The sequence below is a fragment of the Wyeomyia smithii genome, chromosome 3 (genome assembly GCF_029784165.1).
Source record: "Wyeomyia smithii strain HCP4-BCI-WySm-NY-G18 chromosome 3, ASM2978416v1, whole genome shotgun sequence".
Lineage (NCBI taxonomy): Eukaryota > Metazoa > Arthropoda > Insecta > Diptera > Culicidae > Wyeomyia > Wyeomyia smithii.
Genome location: NC_073696.1, coordinates 110,483,083 through 110,505,255, shown reverse-complemented (window position 1 = coordinate 110,505,255; position 22,173 = coordinate 110,483,083). Strand labels below are relative to the sequence as shown.

General features: G+C 35.0%; 1 protein-coding gene across 1 annotated transcript in view; it reads left to right on the top strand.

The window, feature by feature from the left end:
- LOC129726561 (nephrin-like) overlaps positions 1 to 22,173 on the top strand; it is an 875,571-nt gene that overhangs the window by 762,733 nt on the left and 90,665 nt on the right. The window contains exon 8 of the mRNA XM_055683414.1: positions 10,668 to 10,813. Within this exon, the coding sequence (XP_055539389.1) occupies positions 10,668 to 10,813 (146 nt within the window). The remainder of the gene's footprint in view (positions 1 to 10,667; positions 10,814 to 22,173) is intronic.

Here is a 22,173-nt window from a genome sequence, read left to right as displayed (position 1 = left end):
AAAACTTTTTTTTTCACCCACGCCCAAGCCTTGAAGAGACTGCAAGAAACTAGTGAAACCATCTGGAGAAGCTAGTACTAATTCCCATCTTTCGAGTGAAGACTGTTGTTTTTGCAGCTTTTTGCCGCTATTCTTGAAATTTTATTTTGGAAAAGTGCATTTTTTATCTAAAATGTCCTAAGCCCTATGGAGAAGTTGAAAATTGCCAAGGTATGTGGTCCCCGTAGTTCTGTGGTTAGCGATGTCGGTCGGCTAGCTCTCCCACACGGTTGTGATATCGGGTTCGATTCCCGATTAGGACGGGGAACTTTTCGAGCTGGAAATTTTCTCGACTCAGCACTGGGGCACGGTGTATCGTTGTACTTATTCTTCAACATGCAAAATGTGCCGAAAACATATCGATAACGAATTCTCTCAACTAATCTAGTTGATCGAGACCGCAATAGCCCCCAGACTAGCGTGCGTTATTGTTTGTTGTTATGTTCGTTAGAAAGATGTATTTTTTAAATATGAAAAAATGTCTAGAACATAGTAGGCCTCTGAAATCACATCAGAAAAAGTTATTTGGTATTTTTCGATTTTCAAAAACTTCAAGAATTCCTGTTTATTAAAATACCTGTATGTGGTCGATTCGCAAGAGATAGAACTAAAGTGTCTTCAGCAAAGTTTTTCTACATAAGATTGTCTACAACTTTGCTGAAGACTTCGTTTTGATTTTGTAAGTAAAAAAAACATAAATTTTTTATCTCACTTTTGGATGAATTAATCAAAAATTTATTTGCATCAAAAGATGTCCCTTAAGATCTACAAAAACTTTGTTGAATAAACTGTAGCATTTAAACGGCATTATTAAACTCGAAAAGCTGACGATCAAGTTTTTCGCGTTTTAAACCACTGTGGGGTGGTTCTGTATGATAGAACTAAGTTTTGAATTATCCAAGATTTTTCGAAAATGGTCAAAAGGGGTGAAAAAGACCCTCAAAAATTTCCAATAAAAAATCTGCTCAAAACATACAAATACTTTAATTTTGAGTACACTTAATCAACTGCTATGAAAATTAGTACGATAAACTGGGGTGACTTTGATCACTGTACCTCTTTTTTGAAAATGTGGTAAAAAAGCGCTCGTAGTGCTTGGGATTTGTCGTAATCTTTACTGGTTGTGTGGATATATGTCTGCATTGCTATTATTCATGCATTCCCTGCTAATTGAAAAGTGTTTTTCATGCAAAAATATTAATTGAAAATAAAATGTATTTTTGGCGATTTTTGTTGCATACAAACAATCGGTTCAAGCAGATTCAAAACAACAAGATTCAATACGTTATGTTTTTTAATTTTGTTCCCAGATTAGTTCTTAAGATGAACAAATATTAGCAAAGTGTTACTCCAAATTCATCGAAATAATGAAGTGATCAAAGTCACCCCGGAATGATGATTGGTGTCAAATGTTTAGAGCATATTTAAAAACAGCAAAATTGTTGCTAAACTTTTGAAGTAGTGACTAAATTTTTCTCAATGCATGCAAATACTTGTTTTAAAAATATTAAACAATATTTTTTTCAGTATATTCTGAAAATATTTAAGATACAAACCTGTACCCTGTGAAACTAACTATAAAAATGACGAGTGGTCTGCTATAGGGAAGGAGTCCAATATAGGTTAGTTTACCCTTTTTTTATCCAGCTAATCTGCATCGGAGTCATGAGAAACATTTGTATAGGGTAAATTAATCTATATGGTGAACCCCTTTCCTATAGTGGACCACCCGCCAGATTAAATTAATTTATGCGAAAATTCAAGGGATATCCAGAAAACTTCAACCGGGAAATATCTTATCCAACCAATCTGCATAACACACATGTGTAAATTCTGATTTACGTTAAGAGAAATTGAGTTAATCTGACGGGTGGTGCACTATAGGTTATTTAAGCAAAGAGTTCCTTTAAAGGCCAATCTACTCTATTCCAATTTAGGGTAGAACTAGCTTGAATGAATCATTTTCTTCAGCGGACCACCCTGATAAAAAATTGTTTATTCTCTTGGTATAAATTGAAATTTAGGGTAAATTACCCTTTAATCTACCTTTTTGCTTTATTAGCCTATAATTACTGAAGTGGTCCACTATAATTAATTTACCTTTTAAATGTTTCTCGTGATTCTGATGCATATTGACTGGGGAGGTGTTTTCCGTTGGAAGTTCTCTTGAAATCGTTTCGCATCACGGCGTGTATCGTAGAACAACTTTATTTAAAAAAATGGGCATCGCCGAGATTCTCACCATTTTCGAACAACTTTTTTTTCATTGAAAAGTATTCTGACAGTAAAGCGTCTAACTACCGAGATAGTACGGTGCTACAAATGAAAATAAAAATGCAAGAACTTTTGAAATGACACAGTGAAGGTTGTAAGTTAGTCGAGTGTAACTTTCGCTCATACTAGAAATTTTCTAAACACCCCTAAAATTTGAAGTTATGGTCAAAATGCCGGTATTTTGACCTCAGCGCATGAAAATTGTTTTTAATTCGTTTGTTTTTTAACCGATTTTGAATGTTTTAGCCGTTTTGGAAAGGGGAAAAATAGAGTTTTCGAAATACGTTTGTACTAATACGTTACGTTTGTACTAACTTCATTAAAATATGATGAGTTATTCGAGCGTAAATCTAATTTTTTAAACTTCTCCACGTAAATTTTCAACTTCACTTGAAATTTGTCAGTTATTTTTGTGAGAAAAGTACTACAAGTACACTAGCAGTTTGAAACTATATTCAATTACGATATAAAATAGAAGCTTTCTTTTGTAAATCGGCTGATGATTCGCTGAGTAACATGTTTTTAAAGGAAATCAGAATTTTTGACTTTCATTGAACAATATTTGGGCTGTTTATCCCACGGTGCTACAAATGGAAGAAAATGTAACAACTTCTGATGCCACCTAGTGTAGATTGTAACAAATTATAGAGCATTTAAAGTACAGTTTTATAAAAATGTGTAAAAATTTGATCTTAAAATAAAAAAAACACGATATTTTAATTTTTTTAAAACTACTCATTACACGTAGACCTAAGTGAAATCTATAGATTTATCTATATATTTTGAAAGCCCTATTTACATTTATGAATGACGTAGCATTCGAGGGGGTGGGGGGTGGCCTTTGCAATTTTGTGACGAAATATGACGGTGATAAGAGAGGGGGTCAAGCCAAGCTGCGTAGCAAATATGAAACTAATAAAACTGCTACGATGGGGGGGGGATCAAAACAAGCTACGTCATTTATGGATGTTCCCTTTCCAAAACGATCTATACATAAAAAATTGATGGAAAAATGACAGAGTAATAAATATGTGAATCACGGTCAGAAGGCGGAGTTTTGACAATAACTTCAAATTTTGAGGGTATTTGAAAAACTCCAAGTTTGGGCGTAAGTAACACACGACTAGAGCTACAACCTACACTTGGTCACCTCAGAAGTACCTGCATTTTTTCCATTATAGAGTGAAAAATCCTGAATTTCTTGAGAAACATATAACTCAGCGAAATATGTGTACTTGTAGTACTTTTCTTACAAAAATAACTGACAAATTTCTAGTGAAGTTGAAACTTTGCGTGGAGAAATTTAAAAAATTAGATTTACGCTCGAATAACTCACATAATTTAATTAAGTTAGTGCCCTTTCCAAAACGGCTAAAACATTCAAAATCGGTTGGAAATCAAATGAGTTAAAAATAATTTTCATGCGCTGAGATAAAAAACGGCATTTTGACCATAATTTCAAATTTTAGGGGTGTTTGAAAAAAATCTAGTATGAGCGAAAGTTGCACTCGACTAAACTTACAACATTCACTGTGCCACTTCAAAAGTTCTTGCATTTTTTTTTGTAGCACCACTTTTCTCTCGGTAGTTAATCGCTTTGCTATCAGAATAGTTTTTAAAGAAAAAAAACTTGTTCGAAAGCCCGCGATGTATGATTTTTCGGAGGGTCTCAAATGAAAGGTAACAAGCTATATTTTCAAATGGTGAAGATTTTGGTGATGCCCATTTTTTTAAAATAAAGTTGTTCTTTTTACACTCCGTGCGCATAAATCGAGTTAATCTGACCGATGGTCCACTAAAGAACGTGGTCCATCCATGATGGTTTAACGCTATATTAAGAGAATGAACAGTTTGTCGTCAGAGGGATTCACTGAGGGGAGTGGTCCATCCAAAGTAGTTCTACTCTAAATTTCAGAATGTTTATCGTGATTCGTGATTCTGATGAAAATTAGCTTGATAAGATATTGCCCAATTAAAGTTTTCTGGAAATCTCTCCTATTTTTTTAAGCAAATATGTTTTTGGGAACATTGGTTTTATATGGAATATAATGTTTTAATTTTTGTATATATTTTATTATTTGCTTCATCAACTGAATGTAGTCTAGATACAATATTTCATTACTTTTATCACTTATAATGTTTACAATGTTTTTCTTACGTGCTAAACATCATTTCTAGTGACTGCCCGACACTAGATGTTTTGACCTTTCGACATGATCATGCCGATGGTCTCGCAATGAAAATTAAACTTAAGGATTATGCGATTTATGGGACCCTTTCTTGTATGCGTTGTATTGCGCTGTTTCTCGGAAAAAAACATTTTTTTGTTCTAAGATGCCGTGGTGGTGTATAGAAGCTAAGTTATACCAGTAATGCATCTGAGTCTATACGATTGGACATAATGTCATTGTCATTTTTTAGGTAATTTTCTGTAGTTTTCATGATAAAATAAATATAAAAAATTAACATTTTTAAATAATTAAATTGCATCTTTCATTTTATTTTTTTTTTAATGATTTCAGAGTGTATATTTTTCCAGAAAGACCAAATTACTATCTATAACTTTGCCGAAGACGTCGCACTTATCAAACAAACCGTTTTGGCTCTAAAAATATTTGTAATTATCAATACTTGCCCAAATTAGCTTTTTTAAATAGCTTCTCAAAAATGAGTCATGTTTTAGAAAATTAAACCAATAGCACGAATTGGTATCTTTCGCCCATAGAAACATCTATGCAGAGTTTCAGCCAAATAAAAAATGACAACTAAAAAAATATGAAAAATAACATAAGAAGTGTTCCGGTTTTTTGTGGTACTGCTCAACTGTAAGTTCTTCGGAAAGATTCTTCAAAAATACTGGAGCAGTTCCGTCAGGTCCAGGCCCTTTTGATGCGTCTAATGTCGTTTTCGTTTTCGCGGTGTAGCTACACTCAAACGACACTTTTGACACCAAAAATGTTTTATTTGATTTTTCGTGCTACGTTTTTTCTGTCTCTCCCTACACTTTTTCTGTCACTGATGACACCCGAAAAAAGCAGAGTGTACTGTAGGAAGTTACCAACACATTCACACGTATGTGTCAAAACTGGTTTGCTTGGTTTTCGTTCCACGTGGTATAGTGTCAGGTAAATTTTTTCTCAGCACATTTGCGAGATGGACATATGAAATGGAAACGAGACAAAATGACAAATGCGATAATGACCAAAAAAAACGAATTGACAGCTACTCCATTATTACGCATACCAATGCAATGACACTGAAAATGTTTTATTTGAAGCTGCAAAGTATAGCACGGAAAAAGGGGAAACTACACCGCGAAAACGGAAACGACATAAGCTTTCGAGCGCTTTCAAAACTGCGTGCTGAAAAAGTTGATTGACCGATACATGGTTAGGGATTTCAAGAGGGAATGCAAAAAGTTACGGTTCCGGTTCTTCTTTTCTTTAGTACATTTTTTGAAACTATATTCTGCATAATTGTATGAAATTTAGCTGCCTTAATGTTAATATCTCCGGCACTTCTTCGTATTCCCACAATCGCACAAAAGATTGATTTTATGGCTGAATATTGAATATTCGCTGCTGCCATATTTTCATAAAAATTGCAATGTCTTCCGTACAATATGTAAACTAAAGATCCACAAATGAATCTTGTAGATTAGTTCTTCAATGGTTTATTTGATGTAGACCAAAAAGTTTTGTCAAGAAGATATGGTAATGATTAGAGACGGTGGTAATTCGCGGCAAAAAAGTTGAAAATTCGCGGGTGGTAAAATAAAAAATATATAGAATTCGCGGTAATTTCGCGGCAACCTTTTCTTTAGAAAATGCCAAATGAAGTGCTTTTTTGGGTCAAAACAATAAAAAAAACTGTTTTAGTCAATTTAATATACGGTCATTTAACCGTACGATTCATGATTTCTTTGCAGAACGGACTACTGCCAAATTGTCTTCAATCATATTTTAGTGTCGGCAGGCACGTATCATTCATGTTATTCTGATTCACGCTGCATTCCGCATCTACCGAGTTTCCGGGAATCTATAGATATTTATAAACCAACCGGAAAACTTTCAGAAACCGTCCGCGTTTCGAATAATTACCAAAATTATAATATCAATCTCACTGTTGCGTATTTCTAAATATGCAAAAATGTTTGCTACTTGAACTAAGTAGGTACATCTTTCAACTTAGATTTTGCACACTCTGGAACTCTATCATGCTGGTCTCTAATCACCAAAATCTTTGCCCGAAAAGGATCTAGTAACCAAACCATTCGAAAACAATTTAACCCAGGCTGACAAAATCTCGTTGTAAGAGAGCAGTAGTACTATTCCATCTTATTGGTTGCGTAGGACAAGGCCTCCCGTTGCCATCGAGGTGCCCATTAATCTTTAGATTTGTCAGTTTTGCTGGTTTCCGCGGCATTTCGCGGATTTTTGGTAATTTCGCAGCCAATGCTGGATTTCGCAGAATTCGTGGCTTCCGCGAAATCGCGATTTACCACTGTCCCTAGTAATGATTAAAGTCCTCATATATATGCCTCCCCAGCTGGTCTCGAGGTACGATGCTGGCCTAACAAGACAGTCATCGTAGGTTCGAGTCTTGACTCGGGAGAGACTGTTAAGTGTCAGTAGGATCGTAGCGCTAGCCCCGCAATTGTCCTGTACACTTAACGGTTGGCTGCGAAGTCTGTGTATAGTAAACAGAAGGTCAAGTTTCGAATCGGAATGTAGCACCAAGGCTTTGCTTAGTTTTACTTTAATGACTGTGAGGATGATTGTGCCGGTATACATAGACATTTATTTCCAAACACTTCTTCAGTTCTGACACTACCAGCTTTGATAAAATTTTTTCATTTTGACTGGAATTTTTATACGGTTAAAATTCTGACAGTATAGTATCAAACAAATGGTCGCAGTAATGAAAATACCCAACGTGGAAAAATACCAGTATTTCAGTCGCATTTTATTGTTAACTCGAAAAAGTTTTTTAGAAAAATATTTTGGCTTGTATTACTACTTTGTTCCTCCAAAGAGGGTGTAGGTTTCGCTTACTTACGCTTACAATGTTTCTTTCCAAATTGGTCGTCTTTATTTGTGAAAATTTACGTGACTTACGCGCAATTACTGCAGCCGAATCCGTTCGCTCAGTAGAACGGTCCAGTGAGCCTGCAGGTCAGCTTTTGCTACCGAGGACGAAAACCCGTATTCCTGGTAAAATTCCTGGAAAATGCATAGCAGATGTTCGGTGCTTACCTTCGAACCTTTGGCACCTGCATCATCATGATTATCATCAGAAAACATTATCAGTACGAGCAAGTAAGCTCTATGCACAATGATAAAAACTGGGTTACCATCGACATTTGTTCAAAATTTCTTCTTTTTTTTTATTACTTTATTAGGGTGGCTTTCAGCCACAGGCTGGTTCGCCACAAAATTTCTTCATATTGATATCAGAACCAAGGCAAACTAAACTGTATAATTTCCAAAAACTCTACCAGTGGAATTAATATTGACGTTAGTTTTATTACTTTTTCAAATATACCTGGCACTATCAAAGTCGAATCCGATTCTAACCTGCTAGATAGTTCGACTATTCGTAATAAAAAAATAGCAGAACGAAACAAAATACCTACCATAGGAAATCCAATCGCCGTCTCCCTGTTTCACAGTACATTAACGTTTAAAATTGGAATACGTACCAGCAATCGTTCATTTCATGTGACACAGTTGTGAATTGATTATAATGACCAGGGCTTTTCCGACTGTCAAACGTAAAGTAGCTGGAGCTGATGAAACCCTCATTTCATCTGTACCCTAGCCGGCGAACAGAATTTGCCACTATCGACATGGTGTAGCTACAATAACATTACCGGGTGATAACGCTTTCAGCTGACACAGCCACACAGAATACCAACAAGGGCAGCCTGTGAAATAGAATTTTGTCATCACTGGCTTGTTGCTATAGATACTGGTTTCTGTATCCCGGTCTGTATGCAAGCCCATGGTACACGTATTGTCAAATGATATTTCCAATAGAAATAGGAGCAACCAATCTACAGTAGCACTGAATTCCGGGGCTACATACTGCTAACAAGATGCAGCAAATATATAGGATAGAATTTTCTACATGGACATGACAACTGCTCCAAGCTACATTGCTGGGTGTGTTGAAACATTACTTATGTTTACATTTGTTGTTAATAATCAACATGACCGCCGTTGAGAACTGCACCTGCACCAGACGTACTGACTTGTGCAGCTCGAACGAAATTACAGGTACAGCCATTAGTTCTAATAAAAGTTTTACAAGTCTATTATGTTTTCGGGAGAGACATGGTATGAGATGTTTCACATCTTAATGACCGAAAGTATTCATGATTGTTGTTGTTTTTTATTCGAGTTACACAACACATCTCGGAGTCCTCATGTTTTATTTAAGGATGAAACCAGTGCATGGACGAGAATTATCAGCATACGTATACTTTCTGTTGTGCGATGGCTGTACGCTATTGTATTACACGGAATTGGTCACTTTTTACTCGACTAACTTGCAGACGATCTATCGTCTTCTGCACGGTTATCCGAATTGAAACGATGTTGACAAGCTTACAATCGTAATAATCTACTTTTGAGTTTAGACAAAGAACTATTACACTAACACTCTTTTATCAATAGTTTTAGCATTATTTTTAACGCCATGGTTCTTTATTATTCCAATTTCCGTTATTTTATTATTATTTGTACATGGTTAGCGAAAGTTTATCCCAGTTTAAGCTGCACTCTAGTGTTTCAGTATTCAGAAGATTGATGTGTCTTTATTTTTTTTAGTTTCTGCTCATTCTTAATTGTTAACCATTTTTTAAAAATTTTCAACCCTCTCAGCTGGTCTCGAGGTACGATGCTGTTGTGAGGCCTGTCGTCGTATGTTCGAGGCTCGGCTCAGGAGAGACAGTTAGTGTCAGTAGGATCGTAGCGGTAGCCCCGCAATTGTCTTGTACACTTAACAGTTGGCTGCGAAGTCTGTGTATAATAAACAGAAGGTCGATTTCCGAATCGGAATGTAGCTCCATGGCTTTGCTTTTTTTAAATTTTTTACTGACTGACATTTTCATAATTTGTTTATGTAGATGTACTTTCAGACTAATATTTTGTTTTATCTGGAAAGCTCTTGCAATTATTTTCAGTGGCTTACAGTTGAATATTAAAAATAACCTTATATTCACGTACTATTGATCTAAAATATTCCATCCGAAAGCTTTGTTCGGAGTGTGATTTTGCGTGTTTTTTATTTAAGTTTCATCCAGCTGAGATTTTTATTTCACAGCATCTTGTTTGTATACAAAGTTTGAATTTTTGAATCGAAAAATATAATCATTAACACTTTTCAAGTGTTGCGTGAGTAAATACCCCAACCGTTTATTAATGGCATTTTTTCCCCTTTCCGGGAGTCAAAGCTCAACCCTCTTACTGTAGTCAACTTCCGTACAACAACAAACGAATACAGATCGTTATATTCATGACGAGAAAATTGAAATATTCAAACCCCTATTATTAACACAAAGTATAATATTGACATGGTGAAAAATAATAGCAGACTTCTTCCGGCAATCTTATTAGGTAACAATAATATTCGAGTGCTAACAATATCCTGTCTTCCGTTATTGAACTCCTTGCCACCATTATTGTGCTCATCTTTTGCAAATTTCCTCCTTACACTTCTGTTTTATTCAGTGTTCGTACCATCCATTGTGTGCTCCAAACCAACCAGATCATTATTTTCAACTTCTCGGAACATACAGTAGCCATGCTAAGATGATCGCATCCGCCTCTGCATCGGGCACAAGCAAAATAAAAGTAATGATACCTATCGCATTGAAATCAATATTCGTCTGCTGGCTGGCTACATTGGAAACGATGGTAACTGCTTGCGGCAATCGCTAGACAAAAGTCTATATTTTTTGAAAGGTGGACTTGAATCAGCTTGTGTTACGGTCAGTGTCTGGGGCAAACTGGAGGGTCGATTGTGATAAAGTGACAAAAAGTATGAAAGAACACACCTTCTATCTTGGAGATCGGAATTACTCGACGGTATCGGTTTTCCAATAGTCATAAAACGATTCTGATAATGCTTTGAAATAAAGAGCTGAGTATTGATCGTGAATAACAATTCCGCTTTTCGAAGATGTGACAGAAGGAAAAAAGTCTGACAGAATATCTACTAACCAACATGCTATTTTCTGCATTTTTCAAATCTGACCGCATTAGAATAGCTAAAAGAATAAGCTGAAAATATTAAAGGTAAAGTTGCCTCACATATTCTTTTTCTTCTATCCTTTTTAAATTCAAATCTAGTGAAACCACTAAGCGTCAACATAGTAAACCCACCATCACCACTGGTTGCCGATCGACGATACGAAATATCCTGCGAGAGCGTTGGTTCCAGACCGAATGCGATAATAACTTGGTACAAAGGAAAACGACAATTACGACGGGCGAAGGTAAGAATACACCCCCCTTTTTTTGCTTCGGTTAAATAACAACTAGATTACATCATTATGAGATTCAGGGATGTGTACCCTTCTTAATAACAGCTGTTACACATTCTAGTGTTTAATAAAAATGTACAAAAATGTAACAATTATAGCATGGTAGATTCACGCGTCTTTTGTTAGGAAGTGCAAATTGGAATAATTGCGGTCAAATTAGAGCTAAACAAAAACCACCTTGAGTATTTTCTACAGTTTGTGGTTTTTGGATAGAATGGTAATTCAACCCTAGCCTAATTAAATTGTTCTTCTTTGATTATTCTACATTCATAAACGTCCTTTTCTAGGCAGAAACATGTTTATTTTCGTTACTATTATTGGTCTTCCAGAGGAAAATATAAAAAATAAATATCTTCACTCATAACGTCTACAATAGAAAATGCCAAGTTACTGACTAATAACTCACCTCTGGTCACTTCCGACAAGACATTAGCAATTACAGTCGAAGATTTTTGCCGGTCTCGGAAATACCTCTATGACTTAGAATGTTAAATTACACTGGTCGACAAAATGATCAGTAGATCACTAATTAAATAGATAACACTGGTCAACACAGGTGCGTTCCAAAAGCTCAAATCGGTAAAAATGAAGAGCTGTTCAACCATTCCACACTGGGAAAAAATGAACCCAAATTTCCATTATTTAGAAGCCGCTCGACTGGCAACCTGGCCCTGCACAAAATGAAACCATCACCAATCGATTTATTGACCAATTTAACATAAGTAATGCTATATTTCAGGTTGCCAGCCCAGCGGCTTCAAATTAGTGGGAATTTGGGTTCATTTTTTCCCAGTGTGCATTACTATGAATTTCAGTGCCTCTAGCCATTAACAAAACGTGTCAACTTACGAGAGAGTGCCGTATAGAAATTGCTCGCCGGATTCGTCGCTTTAATGTTATGTTTACGAGGAAACTCATTTAAGTCTCTAAAAAAACGAAATTCAAAAGAATGATTGAAAAGCTATAAACTTTCATTTTTTGTGGTTTGAGCTTTAGGAATGGACCTGTGTTGACAAGTGTTATATATTTAATTAGTAATTTGGCGAAAAAAGGTGTACTCCGGAAATTATCGCTATGCAGAGAAACTTCGATAAAATGTATGTCAGCACGCGCTAAGCTACGTAAATGTAAATCTTCTTCTATTCGCTTAAAACGTTAAGGCAAATCGCAGTCCATCGGTCGAGTGCATGTAGAAGAAGTACAAGTAAACTTTTAATTAACTTTCAATTAACTTTCAATAAAAAGTTTTTTCTTCAGAATATTTTTCTCAAAATAATTAAAAAATATATTTATATATTTCTCAAAATAATAAAAAAATAGCAAAGTATAAGGGAAATTATAACATGAAAATTAAATTTAAACGAGAGATAGTAGAAGGCCTGCAAAATGGGGAAGCGAAACAGTATAAGGAACATTTAATAAAATGAAAATAGAAGGGAAAAAGTATGGGCAAATTACAAAGAGAAATTGCGATTGAAAAATAGAAGAGAAAAATGAGAATTATAAATAAGCACGTGCAAATGGAAACTAGGAATGAAAAAAGAAAAAAAAAGAAAAATGGAATGGATATATGTGAAAAAATATATAAAAGAAAAATGTCAAGCGAAAATAAGAATTGATCAAAAAAGAAATCAATAAAGAAATCAAAATATAAAAGAAAACAAAAATTACTAAATATATCGAAAAGAGAAAAACGGTGCAAAAAAATGCGAAAGGGAAAAGTAAAAGAGAAGAGAACAGGAACAAAAAATGAGGGAGGGAAACCAGTAACGGTTGAGTTAACCAGAGATTCGGAAGGAATATACAAATATAAAAGGCTACAGGAAGATAGAACTCACGGTGCTCCCACAGACCGTTATTATAAAAAAAATGCACCAAAGAATCTGAGTACACCATTCGATTCGTTATGACGTCCAGAATCTCTGGTCGAAATTTCAAAATCATCGTACGGCACATTTTTGTGTGATGCCCTTTTTAAGGTCGAAAAGTACAAAAAAGTGATATAAAAAGACGAAATACTTATTGTAACGCACGTTTTTCAACCACCATTTCATGAAATAACTTCCAAAATAGTTTCTACACATTCCAAGTATTATATTTCAAGACATTAACAATTGATGAAAAGATTTATTTAAAAAACCCACAGTGCACAGCGATCTATACTCGAAAAATCGTAATCGTTAAGATTTGACTAGGAAAAATTGATTTTTTGTACTCAATGTCTTCAGCAAAATTGTTCCATAGAACAAGGCCCTATTTTTGGTTTTTCGATCAATCCACCTAACAGTAAGGTAAAAAATATATTTTTTCTAATTTTCAATAAACCAGATTGCTTCATTCAGCAAAGTTGTGGAAAAATTTAAAAGAAAAACAATTGCTGGATACTGCGATGTCCTATCTTTACGTTGGACACGACAAAATAGAGTTTTTTGTGGAACACCCCTCCTTAAAATCAGTTTTTTCTCTATAACTTTCTCTGTGATTGACAAAACAATAACATTTACAAATTCTCGTGGGAAACTTAGTTGAATGTATGAAATCTTAGAACATTTTGCGTTGTTTTGACCATTACAGACAAAATTATAGACAAAAAAATGATTTTAAGGAGGGGTGTTCCACAAAAAACTCTATTTTGTCGTGTCCAATGTAAAGATAGGACATCACAGTATCCAGCAATTGTTTTTTTTTTTATTTTTTCCACAACTTTGCTGAAGGAAGCAATCTAGTATATTGAAAATTAGAAAAAATATTTATTTTACCTTACTGTTAGGTGGATTGATCAAAAAACCAAAAACGCCAAAAGTAAGGCCTTATTCTATGGAACAATTTAGCTGAAGACATTGAGTACATAAAATCAGTTTTTTTTTCTAGTCAAATCTAAACGATTACGATTTTTCGAGTATAGACCACTGTGCACTGTGGAATTTTCAAATAAATCTTTTCACCAATTGTTAATGTCTTGAAATATAACCTATTTTGGAAAGTTATTTTGGAAGTAACTATTTTGGAAGTTATTTCATAAAATGGTGGTTGAAAAACGTACAAAATAATTAAAAAATAGCAATGTATAAGGGAAATTATAACATGAAAATTAAATTTAAACGAGAGATAGTAGAAGGCCTGCAAAATGGGGAAGCGAAACAGTATAAGGAACATTTAATAAAATGAAAATAGAAGGGAAAAAGTATGGGCAAATTACAAAGAGAAATTGCGATTAAAAAATAGAAGAGAAAAATGAGAATTATATATAAGCACGTGCAAATGGAAACTAGGAAAGAAAAAAGAAAAAAAAGAAAAATGGAATGGATATATGTGAAAAAATATATGAAAGAAAAATGTCAAGCGAAAATAATAATTGATCAAAAAAGAAATAAAAAAATAAAAGAAAACAAAAATTACTAAATATTTCGAAAAGAGAAAAACGGTGCAAAAGAATGCGTCAGGGAAAAGCAAAACGTACTTCACAATTAGTATTTCGTCGTTTTATATCTCTTTTTGTACCATTCGACCTTCAAAAGGGCATTACCTAAAAATGTACCGTACGATGATTTTGAAATTTTGACCAGAGATTCTGGACGTCATAACGAATCGAATGGTGTACTCAGATTCTTTGGTGCATTTTTTTTTATAATAATGGTTTGTAGGAGCACCGTGAGAACCATAAGGTAAATCAATAAATGGGTCCGTAAAACAAGAAAGGTAAATGAAAAACGTAAAAGGGGATAGATAAAATAGAAATAGATAAAAACAAACATGAAAAAAACTGATTAGAAAAAGAGAAAAAAAATCACTAGATGAAGACAGGACAGTAAGGTAAATGAATAAATGGATTCGTAAAATAAGAAAGTTAGATGTTTGAAATATAATGAAAAGAGAAGAAAGATATGATTAAAGAAAATAGAAAGCAAAAAAAAAAATATCGAATTATAAAATCTAAATGAAACAAAAAAATCGTAGCCATAGAGGAAATTAATAGGCAAAATTGTAAAATAAAATATCTAAGTCAATTACTAACATTATTGATAGAAAAACTAAATGAGAGCGAGACACAGAGTAAAAAAACGGAAAAAATATAGAAAAACGTAAAGATAATATGGAAATGCGAAACAAAAAGCTAAAACAGTATGAAGAATTAAACATTTAAAATGTAAGCCAAATATCAATACAAAAATAGGATCAGAAGAAAAGTGGAAAACAGATGAATGTAGTGAAAGAAAGCGAGAAATCAAGAAAGAAATAACGATTAAGAGGAAAAGGACATAACGAAAAGTAAATAAGTAAATAGTGTAAGAGAGAGGAGAACAACGAAACACGAAGGAGAATAATAAAATGAAAGGAAGACAGAACTGAAATATTGAAAAAATAACAGGAGGGTTGTGTGCAAAGCCACGACCGTAAGGTTGAAGTAGAATACTTTTACAAGAAAGATAACCCGGCTGCTTACGTGTCAGTCATTTTTTATAGTAAATAGACGTTGACTAATCAGATTAATCGAATTTTACGTTTTAACAAGGCTTGACCATTTTTAATAATATAGTAAGCTGCTTGTCATGGTTGGGGCTTGAAAACTTTTGAATTTTGAGATGAAATTTTTCCAGATGTCGTGTTCATGACTGAACAAAAAGATAATTAATACGTTCTGAGACACGGAGATAATGAAATATTTATAACTTTTTCAAATTTAAAAATGTGAATTAACTCATTAGAAAATATTAACTCTTCAATCAAGTTTTTATTTCATCCTGAAAAGGACAATTTGTTGTTCAATTTAGTATCGGATAAGATATCGAATTACATCTTACAAATAATAAAAATAATCACTGACAGTGCGAACAAAGTATTCGTTGTGATAAAGTAAACAGTGAAATGCTGATATAACACTCAAAACTAGACGACTCACGTGTTGCCAAAAAGAGTCAATTTTTCATTGTATGCATTCACTAGTGCCCACTATCGCACAGAGACTGCATTTCACTAAAGTGCCTCACTGCATCAGCCGCTATCGATGCTGAGATCCGCTGCAACTAGCTCGCTATCCATAGCCATGCCACAGTTGTGGCCGCTATACGCTGCCATTGGTATCCATTGTCCCTGCATCAGCTGGCCCAGCTGCTATTGTTGCTGAAATCCGCTGCAGCTAGTGCGCTATCCATTGCTACGCCACAGCTGTGGCCGCTTTCCGCCATCACTGGTATCCACTGCAGCTGCTAAGGGAGGACGACTGCTGTTGTCGCTGTCTAGAACTATTATAAGCGGCTTCGGCTGAAACAGGCTCTTTAATAAGCCAAATAGCATGTTTTCAATTGCAAGATATATGATTCTGTCGACCGTGCTTGGGAAGCAATCATATAACGATCAATCAAAGGTCGAATTTTTCATTTTGACAAGGCTTGACTATTTTCAATAGTACAATAGTGTGAATAACAAAATTACAATTATCTTCTTTTGGGAAGAATCTTAGAAGATTTTTCAATCTATTGCTGCATGAACGAAGGAAATCCATCGAACACTAACCGATTTATGAGCATTGGAAATTGGACATATTTTTCACTTTTCGGTTTTAGATTTTCATATCACATCCCTATGTAGCCGAACTTCCTGAGAGAAGTATTCTACTTCAAAAAAGAATGGAAGAGAAACAAACAGTATGATGCAGAAGACTGTTCTGAAGAGCTGAAAAGGAGAATTGATAACGATAATAATAACTGGCAATTGGAAAGGAAACCAAAAATGAAAAATAAAAAGGCTACGGCTAAGGCTAAGGAGATAGGACAATATAAAACGAAAATGAACAACAGCAAAAGAAAATCGAAAAATATCTCGATATAACAACAAAGAGTATGCATAGGAAAATTTTCTAATGAAATGGATAAGTAAAATGAAAATGGCAATGACAAATGCTTGCCAATTGAGAAACGAAAATTTCGTATCGTAAATGAGAAACAGAAATAAAAAAGGAAAATGAGAGGGTAAAATGGACTAATGAGCTAGGAAATTTGAAACAGATATATGTAACAGTTAAAAAGTACACGCAAAAGTTGAAGTCTTGTACAATCATTGTGTCTTCCCGATTCGCACAAATGTTGCACAGAAATCGCACAATAAATGTGTGAAACGCATAACGCAACAGTTGTACTGCGAATACATTGACATTGATTGAAATCAGAATATGTATCATATACCGACACTTTATTTCTCTCATCGAGTGTATTAGTGACTGCTCTTTCTCTTGCTCGTAATGGAAAATCTACGTACGACGAGACTAGATGAGTCACATATAATTTGCAGGTTGCTCTTTCGCTTCTTTTTCGGTTCGGGTTGCGACGCGCAAGACGATGTCTCGTCGCTTTACGAAATGAGCGAGACACCCGTGCTGTACATACTAGATGCCAGTGTTGTTAGTCTCACTCATACTTTCAATGCGTGCTTGCTGCTATTCAGAGGAATGCATGAAGAAGAAAAAGTATCTCGAAAGCGTGTGTGCAAAAGACTTGAAAAGCGTAGCATATGTCTCGTCCTCAAGCAGAAAGGAGGAGAAAGGTTTTGCTTCTCGCTCGCTTTGCAATGCTGCTTAATACCAGTTGAAACTGTTTGGGTGCAGTAGTTTGGAGCTGCCAAATACATTGGAGAAACGCTAGAGCATTATTTGCGTTATGCCCAACACGCAATCATTGTACTGGTTCCGAATTACATCAACAATTGCGCTAAAAACGCACAATTTTGTACTGGTTTCACACCATCCAACTTTTGCGTGTATAAAAAAAAACAAATATTACAGAAGGTCATATTATAGAGAGTTCCGACAGTGAACATATATAAGATATATGAGGCAAACAGGAAAGAAGAATATCCCGAGTATAACAGGATTGCAACCATATTTAGTTATTCATCCCTATATAGCCAAGCAAAAATAGCGAACCAGTATGGTATTGGTAATTGAAAATGGAAGAGAATATATGTGGAATGGCGATACGAAAAATAAAATTGAAACAAATAGAAAAAGGAAACAAGAAAGAAAAATAGAATATCGATTTAAAAACAAGAAAGAATTGAAGGATTGCAAAAGCGAATTTGGAAAAAATGAAAGAGAATGGAACAAAAAAAAGCGAATGAAATGCAAGTTGCTTAGAGAAAAAGTAAATAGTAAGGGAAGCATTAATAGAAAGAAAATGGTAAAACAAGAAAAAGTAAAATGAGAAATGAATTGGTTCAAAGGACTGCGAATAGGAGCATGGAAGTATGCAATTAAAATTCTAAGCTTAATATCAAAACATTTTGAAAACGGATGCATTTACGAAGTAATTTATAATTGACTTTTCGATTTCAAATGATCATTTAAATACTTTAAAATCATTAATATTTGAAAAATTGTTGAAGTTGAATATTGTTTCTGAAACCTAACGACCCGTTATTTTTTTCTGGACTTTTTATCAAAAATTGCGTTTACCTTAAAGTTTCTTTAAAAAAACGTAGGAAAACTCTTAATCTTCTTCTAATTTTTTTAGCCGAAACAATTTTTTTTCGGTGTAATTTTTTTTAATTGTCATTATCAATCCTCAACTCATTCTCAGACAATTTTCCTGTACCATCAATGATTTCTGAGCTACAAGGCTTTGAGTGAAACCTATGCCAAAATGCATATGCCCTTTGAGAAAATTACTCTCAAGTCTAAAAAATTTCTCCAGCTGGAAAAAAATACTCAGTTTCTTGAGTCAAATACGTGTCAAAAACCAAAAATAGTTGATATTTGACCATTGCTCATTTCTCGCATGTGAAAGAGCAGAGAAACAACGGAAGAAGTGAAAATTGGAAAATGCAAATAAAATAAGCCAACGAAAATGAGACGAAAACAGAAAAAGGAACAAAAAGAACAGAAACAGAAATCGATCAATAGTTAAACGGAAATTGAAAGATGCCTAAAGAGGCATGAACAGTGAAAATGGGATGGATAGAAATAGACAGAGAAAACTAACTAGAAACAATAATCAAATGTGCCTGAAAAGCAATAAAACTGGAAAAATAATCTTTAAAAGAGGTATATCAGTCATGGAAATACGTACCCTAAAACGTACCAATTATGACCAATGGAGTTTAAATGGAGTGGTTTCCGAACTGACATCACTGCGCTTATGCGATATAGCCATGACTGGCACACTTACCATAACAAGCTCACCAACCCTAACCAAAAATATGATTTTTGGCAATAGTTTTTCATTCTGAGTTTTTGTGAAGCGGGCAATGCAAGCGAAAAATGAACGAAAACAGAAAGTGTGATTCAAAAGGACGGGATCAATTTGGCTTTATCAGTTTTTTTTTTTTTTTTTTTTGTTGAAGATATTATATGACAATCTGTGTAAATTGCCCGACGTTTCGGCCGTTTTCGGCGGTTTTTTTAGAAGAAATTGAGTCTAATAGTGACAATGCGGAACTTTCTACCGTTGGTAAATAACCATCCAGACAAATACGACATAAGTGATTTTTGCATGACTTTGTATTGTACTATGCACTTGAACATTTTCACTAATAAACACAGTATCCCTTGAAAAAGGCCGATACGTCGGGTAATTTACCGTTGTATAATATTTAAAAAAAGTTTGAGAGAGCCAGAATAATTTCATCCGTATAAATCATACCATCATACTCTCAATCTCAGATGTCTGCGGCATGGCCAATTAAACTACTGGGAAGGTTTAAGGGAAATTCCTCTAAAAAATATCGTATCACCCTCTACTATTGTGTACCGTTCCTAACAGGCCTCGATCGACCTCACGTGGAGTTATTTTTGTAGCTAAGAGAGCTTCTCTTCACACGGAAAACTCTCGATATGAAAAGAGAGTAACAAGACAACAAGATTGAGACAGTTTTATATTATAGCATTGTTACATCATGAAACAGTAAAACGAATTTTGCTCTACTTGAACGTTTCAAACTATTTTTCATAGCGAAAGCGCCACCGTTTAAATTCAATTCGATAAAATACTCAGTTATCCAACAATTTGAAACAATCAAGAAGCGCTTGAACAAAGCATACCATTCACTGTCTTTGTGTTTTCCCTTGGAAAGACATCTCCATCAAAAGTTCATCTACGTTTTAAAACCTCGCCCGCTCGTCTTTTCATTCAAACCAGCCAACTGCAGAACAGGAAGTTTTGCTATATAGAGCTTCGAATGAAATAAAATGTTTAAGTGGTCATCAAAATTAATTTCCAGATAAATGCATAAAAGTAGATATTTTATTCATTTTCCTGCCCTTATCTGTGTGCAACGAGAGCACACTTGATTCCGCTTTCGTGTGACAGTCGGGTGGAAATGGCATTATCGTTCGTTAGACGTACAGTGGGCTCAAAATGTATAAAACTGTAGCCTAAACCCTATGAATGTATGAATAGTAATGAAATAATTTATTGAAACTAATTTCTAAGAGTGTACCATGTAACCCAAGTGTATATCAGAATTAGAATTCATCCCACTGTGCATGGGCTAACAACGACGGCTGCTGGTCAAGCGAAGTCCGGTTAACCTTTTAGCACCAGCAGTGACAGCCAACAGGAAAAAGTTCAAAAATTTATCTCCTGCGCCTGGATGAACAAACTCTGCGAAACGACCGACCGGCCGACTGAACCAACAGTCCGTCTGCAAACGATACTGGGCGCCTTTCCGTTTGCGCAAAACATTTATACAATGTGGTTTGGGAGTTAGAACGCGCAGCCAGATACTAATATACGGTTTGCGTTGAACTTAATGTGTTTAGCCTACTGTACAATGGAACACGGCAGGATCGTTTCTCAGTCGGTTGAATTGTCCTATGGTTTATCGGACACCAGAAATTGTACCGTTTTAATTTTATCTTCAATTTTTACACATATAGAGAAACTTTCCACTGAACGAATCCTTCACACATTGTTTAATCCCCATGCATAACAAACTCATAGGAACCGGCAGTGGGATCCTTTTCCGTCGTTCGAAATCACTTTCCAACCTGAATGTAGACAGCAAAAGCAGTCGGAACTGTAACCATCCGAATGAATGGCGTTGAATTTTTGATTGCTTTTAATTAAATTTGTTTGAAAATTCCACCATCACCGCTACAAGCGGCGGCAAGCATCGCTGGTTCTTCAAGTTCTTCGTCGCGAAAAGGTGGTTTGATGCATGATTGTAGGAATTCACAACAACTATTCGATGTAAAACTTTTTTTAAGAATATTGTTTTCAAGAACATTTCAAAATGAAGAATCTGCTCATTGCTTACTGACTAAGTTCATTCATTTTATTATACGCTTCAGTTTTAGGAAGACTGCACAATGTACTGGGTGGCTCCATTAAAATAAAGTTTGTGGAAACGGTTGATATATTTTTACATACATCTTATAGGGGTATCAGAAATGAATATCCAACTACCTGAAGGATGAATAAAGACAGATTTCAAAATGTTTTAACATGTTAGGTTAATTCAGCTAAGCACTGAAATGTAAATTTTGTTCATTTAAATTCTACAAAAGCCGCAGTCACTGATCGCCTTTTCATCGGTAATGCAGCTTGAGTTGGCTAATCGCATGGGACAAGAAATATTTGGGACGGTTGTTACATGACAAAACAGCTGAGAAATCGGTGTCCAAGAAGCTGAACAGCATCTAAAAAATAAATTGCTTGACGTACGAAGCTACAAGATCGTTGCGTGCATATCTTCTAAACTAAAACTTTTCATTATAATACGTAATTAATAATTTCGCATAACATAAATTTGTGTGAAAATATCGAATACACTGAGCAAAGTTTTAAAATACTGATAATATATTTGAGTTGGCAACCTTACCCAATCTATCCAGACTCTACTGTTTCACGTCTTCAGCGCCAATCTCTGACTGTAAAAGTTTTTATTCTATGAAGCGCTTAGCAGTCAGACTGAGTCCAGTATATATGTGTATTTGCTTAGGGACAAGTTTTCGAATGCTTCCTTGCAGATAAACTCTCTGTAGCGAAGAGAAAAACTTTTCATCCTTCCATCATTTGCACGATTGCATGCAACTGACACAGCGGGAGAAAAACCATCGTAATCGCCTCACAAACTAGGGATTGTGCTGTCTAGCTTCCGTAAACGAACCGGCTTTTATAGCGCTGTTGGAATCGGCGTTTGTTATTCTTTTTCTTCGAATGTTCCGGTATCGGTGTTTTGTTGTTTCACTTGTCAGCTGCCCAACAAACGATCGAATATACATATGTGAGACCTTGATATGATCTTGTGCACATACTTAGCATCCCAGATGGTGCATTGGCGCAACTTGAAGGCGAAAGAAAAACAGACTTTTCTTTCTA